Source organism: Cyprinodon variegatus, unplaced genomic scaffold, assembly GCF_000732505.1.
Source record: "Cyprinodon variegatus isolate N-32 unplaced genomic scaffold, C_variegatus-1.0 Scaffold698, whole genome shotgun sequence".
In the NCBI taxonomy this organism is placed as follows: Eukaryota; Metazoa; Chordata; class Actinopteri; order Cyprinodontiformes; family Cyprinodontidae; genus Cyprinodon; species Cyprinodon variegatus.
The window spans coordinates 414,220-423,562 of NW_015151151.1; the positions used below are offsets into that span (position 1 = coordinate 414,220).

The window sequence follows — 9,343 nt, forward strand, 5'->3', positions numbered from 1 at the left end:
CACTTGAGAAGGTAGGTGATGTGGACGTCGTGGAAGACATTTTGTCCCGTAACGCTTGCCGTACTGTTGGGGGGGAGAAGCGGTGGGGGGGAGATGTTCATGTTGCTGCGGTCTGCAGTCTGGACATTAGATGTCGCTGAAAATTACACACTGTAGCTTTAAATAAATCAAATGATGACAATAGAGTTTCAGGTGCAATATAGTCATTCCAGCATATATGTGATCTATGTGCCTGGACTGGGTCCAGCTTGAATTTACACAGAAAAGGTTAGCAAATACATCAGCTTTACATTTCCTAAAGCAAACCTATTTCAGTGCAAAGCTCATCTAAAAAGGGCTAATAAGATATATGAAAGTCTTAATGCTGTTTGTTTCCCAGTGTAAATATTATATAATGCATGCTTTCTCTTTCTCCTGCAGGGTAATTTGTGTCTCTTAAAAGAAAAAAAAAAAATGAAATGAGCACAGAACATTTAAACCTGAATAATGCCCCTGACTGAATGATTTTAGCTCAAAGTTACACGTTACTGTGTTTTATGAGGTCAGATTTTATAACCCGCAGTCAATACTGCACTCAGATTTCTAAATAGTTCACTTTGAAAGACTTTGATTCAAACTAGGAGTTAACTTTTGAGTTTTTTGAATGGATGGCCACAGCACTACACTGTTTATTTTTTATATTTTGTGGATCTTTGACTATTTAATCTGGACCTAATTGTACCTAAAATTGTATCAACAACAATGTTCAATAAATGTTTTTCAACAAAATACAGATGTAACACATATCCAGATTCTGAATGATTGTAAAAAATCTTGTTTCTACCAGCAGCTGGGGGAGACATTAGAACATGGTTCAGAAAACCTGTGAGGACACATTTTTTTCTAACACTAAGAATCAAACAAATGCTGATTTCTAATTCAGCAAATTATTCTTAAAAGATTTTAAAATCATTTTAATAAATCTTTTTATAAAGATTTGAGATTTCTTTTACTAAATGAATGGTCACAAAGCTAGTGTTAAGCTTGAAGTAAATCAAATTTTTGCTGAAAAAGTGTGCCCCCCCCCAAAAAAAAAATGGAATCCCCCCCCTTTAATTTCTTTCTGCAGCGGGGTCTGACAGTTCCTACCTCTTTAAACGTTCTTGTTCTTCATCTTCACATGCTGCCAGGTGCACTTCTTACCCCGGGGGTTTGCACTTGAATAGAATACACTGATACTCGACCATTTAGGTAGGAAACTAGCTTTCCCCTGTAATGTTATCATGCTTCCAACAGACCACATATAAAATTAAACATCAAATCCAGCAACAATCTTCTTGTACGCCATCTATCTATCATCGGCAGCTGTTCAGGGTTTCCAAACTGTGACTAGTTTAATTTAGTCAGGGATTTCTCTCTNACAGCATTATAGAAACAGTCAAACAGCCAGGCATACACTACGATTATTTCAATTGTTGCACGCAACTACAGTTCACAATGTACAACGAAACTGCAGGTTTAAGCTACACCATGTACGATCAGGCTGAAAGTCGGCACGATCGAAAAATTCTCTCATGACTGGAGAATTGGCCCTTAAAGGGTTAGCAATCGTACAGTGTATGCCCGGCTTTAGTATTTACTGTGTAATAAATGACAGAATGGAAATGAAGAGGTACCCCATGAGAAGATGCACAGGTCCTACCTTTTTAAACGTTCTTGTTCTTCATCTTCACATGCTGCCAGGTGCACTTCTTACCCCGGGGGTTTGCACTTGAATAGAATACACTGATACACTACCATTTAGGTAGGAAACTAGCTTTCCCCTGTAATGTTATCATGCTTCCAACAGACCACATATAAAATTAAACATCAAATCAAGCAACAATCTTCTTGTACGCCATCTATCTATCATCGGCAGCTGTTCAGGGTTTCCAAACTGGGACTAGTTTAATTTAGTCAGGGATTTCTCTCTGAGTGTGTTGAAACTGCTCCACGAACCAGGCCCCGATCGAACACAGCATAACTGCTTCAAACATAGAGGTGAAGTTTCAGAAAGACACCATGCTTAATATTTTTGCAGACATAAATAAAGTTGTTTTTTGTTAAAGAAAGGAAGTCATTAGTATAGTATCACATTTTACCAAGTGGACATTTAACTATTCTGCCACAGTATAGTTCTCACAATGCTGTTTCTAGCTGACATGATAAGGACATTTCTTTTTTGTTTAATTTAAATCACTAGCTGCATTTTACTGAGATTTTATTCAGAACTTTTTGACAACTTATTCTGTTTTCCCCAGGATGAACCTTACACCATGAGCAAGGGCTCTCAGTTCGAGGGTTACTGCATTGACCTAATCTCAGAGCTTTCCAAGAAACTAGGTTTTGACTACGAAATCCATCTGGTGAAGGACAACCGATATGGAGCAATGGATTCCAGTGGGAAATGGAATGGTATGATTGGGGAGATAATCAAAGGGGTAAGTTCTAGTTGATGAAATAACCACTCCCACCTAGTACAGTGTGATGTTTAGTAGACAACAGATCATATAATGGCAATATATATTTTTTTCCTTTTTTTTTTTTGCTTTAACGTGTTCAACCTGAACACAAAAGTGACATATGATAACATTTTAATACAACATTTAGCTCAATAATCAGAACCAGATATGCTTTATTCCCAAGAGGCAACTCCAAAAAAGTAAAAAAAAAAAGAAAAACAATCCACAGGACTTTGTTTCCAAGTTGGAAGACGTTTCGCTTCCCATCCAGGGACATTTTGAATAGAAAAAGCTTCCTGGATGGGAAGCGAAAAGTCTTCAAACTTTAAAACAAAGTCCAGTGGATTGTTTTTTTTTACTTTTTTGAAATTACTATGACCTGGATGACTGAGAATCTTCACCAGCGTCTACAAAAAAACTGCTTTGGGGAGAAGTTTCTAGACAAAGACAGACAATGCAAATTACATAAATACGGAAATATGAAATTTGGAATCAAAAAATGCAAGTTGTTTGTGAGGAACGCCATGGCAGTTATTAAACAACTGTATGAAATTAGACATTATAAATACACACATTTGCTGAAATGTTCAGGGATTTTTTTTGTGTTGTCTTTTCTCTTTTCTTGTGCTTGTCTTGGGTTTTTTTTTATAAAATAGGAAAGGTGTCAGTTGAGGACCAGATTGCTTCTGAGTCTAGCAGCTGATTGGAAAAAAGTTTTTTTGGTGGCTGGAGGTTCTGGTCCTTATGGATCGCAATTCCTGCCAATGGGGAGATTCTGAAACAATTTGTGTTCAGGGTGGGAGAGGTCAGCTGAACTCTTACCTGCTGGTCTCTGGGATATCGAGGTGTACATTTCCTCAAGAGAAGGAAGATTGCATCCACCTAGCCCACTCCAAACAGCAAATGGTGCACTTCACCCTCCCCTTCTCTCTGCTGGTGGCAGCAACATACCAGATGGTGATAGAGAAGGAGAGGATGGACTCAGTGGTGACAGGGTAGAAGTGCACCATAACCGTCTTTGGCAGGCTGAACTTCTACAGCTGAAAGGAGTTAATCCTTTGCTGTGCCCTTATGGGCATTATTATTGTTTATAGATGCTGGAGATCGGCCTGTTTTCCAGTTTACTCCTGTTTCTCTGACTGACTGGCTGGATGTGCTCTCTTCATCCTCTGGCATGGGAGCTGGCTCTGTGCTCGTCTGCCTGGCTGTGTGTTTCCTGGACGGGGCCGCCTTTTATTGCTGCTTTTGTATCTCTGCTTCTGTCTCCTTGAACCCCAGTGTGCCTCGGCAGATGGCCGCACACACTGAGCCTGGTTCTGCTGGAGGTTTCTTCCTGTTCGAAGGGAGTTTTTCCTCTCTACTGTCGCTACAAGCATGCTTAGTGTGAGGGATTGTATTTGAGTCAATGAGTCGATGCCATCAACTGGTTTTCCTTAGATAGAAAACTTTGAATCAATCTGACTGTATGATCTGGTTGAACTGTAAAGTGCCATTCTGATAAAGGTTAAATACTAACTGATAATACTGATGATCTGCTTTCTGACCCTTTTGTTGTGGTAATATCTACCAGGATGCTGACCTGGCTGTGGCCCCACTGACCGTCACTGCTGTCAGAGAACGCTTTGTGGACATGACCACCCCCTTCATTCAAACTGGTCTCAGCTTCATCATGCATAAAAACGCTGATTCTGAAGACAGTTCCTTCAGCCTGCTGTCTCCGTTCTCCATGGAGATGTGGGTTGGTGTCCTCATCGCTTTCCTGCTGACAGGACTCTGTGTGTTCTTGGTAGGCAGGTAAGTTCAAATGCAAAACAAAATCCTAAAGAAGTTATATCCAATTTCACCATCATTTTGTGATTAAAATGTCACAAACAAAATAGTGATATGTGCAGTTACAGGACTAACAAAGTATGTGAATCTGAATCACAAACAGGAATCAAACTGTACAGCAGAGGGAAAAAAATTCCATCACAAAATGTGTAGTTAACTAACTAAAAATGGTGCAACAACACAAGAGGGTTAGCTGACTGAAAAACCAATAGAAATTAAATCTCTAGCCAAGCTTGCAAAAAGCACGACCGCTCACTCACAGGAAAGAAGAAAAACCATGCAAATATTTATATGATGTTAACACTTACCTTTGAGAGCAGTATTCAAGTCCAAAAGCAGCTATTAATGCACCTTGATTAATTTTGATTCTAAGTCTTCTACTAAGGGGGCTATTTTGTTTTGCAGCAGTTTAATGAGACAGAATACATTGTACAGCAGTGATGCTACAGTTCTTCCGTCTCCTACAACCTGCACTATGTTTAGGGAATAGGACAGAGCCGACTCCCCTATAATGTTCAACCACCTCATTTTTGCTTTAAATAAGCTGTTGCTCCAACTAACTGCCCAACAGACTGGTCACCACAGAGTAAAACACATCCGCTTTCATTCTCCTTAGCAGGTAGTTTGCCCTCTTCCTTCCTGTGAGGAGCATCAGTGGTGATAGCCAAGTTCAGTTTTTTTCTTCTGCTGTTTATAAGACTCCACTCTCTAAAAAAACACCTTGGTGGATGTGTGCACCTGTGTACCTTTAGTGGGTCTACATCTGCAAAATCTACCAGGAGCTCTATAGTCTACCTGCAATGATATTGCCGGCACTGGTCCAAAGAATCTTGTTGAGCTTCTTCTAAACCCATGTGGGCTGAGGATCAATGTTAACCTTGACACTTAAAGGTATAGAGGAGGATTTTTGCGGACTTTAAAAAAATGCACATGCACATGCGCTCCAAAGAGGTAATGCCTATTACACACATGCAAGAGCATGCACAAGATATTTTCTCCTCATGCACACTCTGTTTAAAAGTTGCTGTTTGCATCGCTCATACAAGCTTACTTTCCAAAAGATTTGCAATTTTTCCATTACGTCAGACTCGCCACCGGTGTTATGCCGAGAAATATGAATTAAAAGGAAACTTTAAAAAAATATTCTTAATGTTTTCATATTTATTATGCATGGATGCCATAAAATTGAGTGTTTTGGTGGAGATAAATGCCAAGAAATACCTTCCTGCTGAGAGTCCCCCCCCCCCCGTCACAGGAGGATGCATCGCTCTAAACTCTCGCATATTGATGAAAAAATGGATTAAAACATGAACAAAAAGGGAACTATGATAAGGGAGGTAATTCTCAGCAGCCAGGATGTACAAAAAAAACCAAATGAATTACTTACCTTTTGGTGTTTTCTTTTAAGTATTAGGCTATCTGACCCTAAATTAAAGGGACATACGCCCGTTGAGGTAGTTTAAAGTCTATTTTCCGTACAAAACTAAAGGGGTAAACGCAAATTGGACATTTTGCTCATGCGTAATAACTATGGGTATGCTGGTCTGACGAGGTATGCTCATCTGACAGAACAACAGCCTTACGTAAACATATCAGAGTGATTGACAATTAGGAGGACCGCTTATTTGGATGATCCACCCGGGAAAAGGACATCCTCCACTATACCTTTGAATAAAACCAATAAATCAAGCATTCAAATGAAGATAGTTGTTACAGCAGAGGAGGCTGGGCTGAGGGGACTGAGACTGGTTGGTCAAATTTGAGGAAACATAAAATTAAATACAAATCCTCTTCTGAACGTATATTTGTAACTCCTCAGACATGAAAAATAACTGTTGCTTTCTGACAGGTCCTGCTGGACATGATAACTGCACTGCTCTTCATGTTTTACTTCTCAGAATCAGTCCCACGGAATGGGCCGACCCAGAAACTGATGAACACAACTTTACTCTGCTGCACAGTTTCTGGTACATCACAGGAGCACTGACACTGCAAGGTAATGCAGAGATTGGCAAACGGATGCATACACAAAGACAGGCACACCGTATACTGGCTCTTTCTTTTTTCTTATCAGGACAAAAAAAAATGTTTGATTTTCAGATCCTCACACCATGATTTCTTTTTTCAACTAAGCTGAGTTGTTGAATCTTTGCAATAAAATCATACATTATTTTTTCCTTATAAAGAAAAACAAATATGGTTAGTAAAAATAGGGTAGGATTTAAGGGGAAGGGGACATTTTAAGACTAATAGATGTAGAACAACAAGAAAAAGATTATGTTTACCAATTTGCGGAGTTAAATTGTGGAACAAACTAAATGAGAACCTAAAGCAAAGCCCAAACATATTCCTTTTCAAAAAAAATGTACAAAGAAATTATTTTCAAAAGGTACAGAGAAGCATTGTAGAAAGTTTTGTTAATTTGTATATATGTATGACGGTATATGTGTATACATATTTATGTATACGTAGGTAGGTATGTATTTATATGGATATATATAGCAACATAATTATAAATATTGTAAATTAAAGAAATACAAGAATTAAAGGGGTAGGAGTACATAAGTTTTACTTCTTCCTACTCCTTTTCGCACATGTAATAGACGTATATTAATTTAGGAAAGAAGGGTACCTTGTTTGTTGTTTTTCTCTCCAATTTTTTTAAACATTGTTTTATTGTTTTTTTTGTTTTTCTCTTGCATGTTCGAAATAAAGAATTATATAAAAAAATTATAATAATAATAATTTTGGTTAAATCTGTTACTGATCAGTTTTAAAACACAACATTTATCAGTAGTTTATATCAAGATTAATGGACAAAAATTTAAAATTCTTTACAGCTTTACATTTCTAACAACTCTAGTCAGATTTCAGGGAGTTTAAAGATGGAACAGAAAGCAAGAAATGTAGCTTTTATATTTAGCGTCAGCTTTTTTAAAATTATTTCTACAAAGTTGCTGATTACACGCTTTGAAATAAAAGCTAAATGTAAAAGTGGTTTTCATTTGGAACCAACTTCAGTGGTTTTGAACCAACTCTTTCTGAATTACTCTATTAACTTTCTGCAAGAATTAGAATCAAACTCATTTTACTCCCATAATGTTTAAAATTACCTTTTATAAATACTTTTTGGCAGCTTTGCCAGGTAGCCTTTGGAGCCAATTAAGTCCATTTCAGTTTGATTTTCAAATTTGTTAGATTTCAATAAAGCTTATGGACACAGAGCCATTTAAAAATGATGATGTCATAGCTCTGCTTCTTACTTTTTCTTTTTGAATGAAGAGGAATGATGCTTAAAAGGAACATTAGAGATCCAATTATTCCCTAGTTACATACATTGGTGAACTATTAGGCTTCTTAGTTTGGAAATAAAACCTGCTTTTATAGGCTGATAAGAGGTGATGCCATCCTTGTCCTCTCCCAGGTGCGGGCCCTCACCCTAAAGCTCTGTCTGGACGTTTGGTCAGCGCCATCTGGTGGATATTTGCTGTGCTGCTGCTGGCCTGCTACTTTGCCAACTTCAATACCTTGCTGCACTCCAAGAGCAAAAGCATCTCCATCTCAAGCTTTGAGGACCTGGCCAATCAGGACGTAATCAATTATGGAACAGTTGAAAATGGATCCACTATGCTCTTTTTCAAGGCACAGTAACTCTTAGTATTTATCAATGGCTCAGACATGTTGAAATGTCTGAACTTGGAGTTTATTGAACCTCACTGTGTCTCCTTTCCTTAGAATTCAAACAATCCTGTGTACCGTCGTATTCATCAGCACATGGAGCGTAAAAAAAGCTATGTGGCTTCCACTGCGGAGGGGATTCGCCTCGCTCAGGAGGGTAACTTTGCCTTTATTGGTGAAGCAGTGTCCCTGGACCTGGCTGTGGCCCGTTACTGTGGATTGACCCGTGCACAGGAGGTCGTCTCTATGAGGTCATACAGCATCGCTGCTCCTCTGGGTAAGAAGAGCGCATCTGTCAGGGTCCTTTTAGACTCCACAGATTTATTTTTGGAATCAGAATAAAACTTCACACAATTTTAATTAAGCTGTCTTAATATTAATTTGAATAAATTCTAATAGTAGCAGATATGTTTCATAAAACCTGATCACTAAATACAGTTCAGGTTGGTAGGTAAACTATATTTAAACTGGAACATTTAGCTGTAAAGATCATATGCTTTATAATGAACTAATGTTACTCAAATCCAACAAATTATTTAGCAGTAAGATAAGGCTTAGAAATAAAATAATAATAAAAAAAATAATTTACGAATACAAAAAACATACACTTAATAGTAATTTTAAAATTTATTTAATAAAAGGCTCTGTGGTCCGACCATAAAGAGTCATAAATAATTTAGAAATATATGTAACGTAAGATGAAATAGAAAAATGTTTTGCAAAAATGTGTCCGTTAAATAACTGTTTCTAGCAGGGATGTGCCAATTGCTATCATGACAGATAAAACCAATCACTAGAGAAATGGATATATTTCTTTATCCTTTTAAACACTGAGTGCATCAAACAGTCCTGTGCATGTTTATTTTAAATCAAAGTATAAATGGAGAATTAAAACAATGTGCTAAATAGTAGCTTCAGTTAAATAAGAGGTTGTGGTTTATCAGACAATTGGAACTTTTGTTTTTGCAAGAATGAGAAGTAATACAATGAAATATGTCTTTCGATTTGCCCTGTTAGACAGGAAGGAAAAGTCCAGTCAGCAAGGAATAACCAATGGGTCATTATTTATATCTAAAACTAATAGGTTCACTGTAATTTAATGAATTTAGCGTTAATCAGTAAAAAACATAAAAATAATAGTTTTCGTTGTGATCGCTGAGTCTGGGAGCGGCCATTTTTGCCCAAATATAGTAACACCTCCCTCCTGACATCTTCTGGCAGTGACGTCACGGTGCAGTAAGCCTAGCGCCATTCTCCTAACCTGACTCCGCCAGATGGATTTGCTCCGCATATCCATCTGGAAACCTTCCGTTGAAGTAATTTTGGGAAGGGGCGAAAATACTGGTTAGCTGATT

At 37.9% G+C, this 9,343-nt stretch overlaps 1 protein-coding gene across 2 annotated transcripts in view; it reads left to right on the forward strand.

Moving 5' to 3' along the window:
- LOC107097452 (glutamate receptor U1-like) overlaps positions 1 to 9,343 on the forward strand; it is a 21,576-nt gene that overhangs the window by 10,275 nt on the left and 1,958 nt on the right. For both annotated transcript variants that reach the window (XM_015394600.1, XM_015394599.1), the window contains 5 exons: positions 2,280 to 2,459; positions 4,051 to 4,274; positions 6,209 to 6,306; positions 7,735 to 7,952; positions 8,046 to 8,265. In XM_015394600.1, the coding sequence (XP_015250086.1) occupies positions 2,295 to 2,459; positions 4,051 to 4,274; positions 6,209 to 6,306; positions 7,735 to 7,952; positions 8,046 to 8,265 (925 nt within the window). In that variant the 5' untranslated portion in view covers positions 2,280 to 2,294. The remainder of the gene's footprint in view (positions 1 to 2,279; positions 2,460 to 4,050; positions 4,275 to 6,208; positions 6,307 to 7,734; positions 7,953 to 8,045; positions 8,266 to 9,343) is intronic.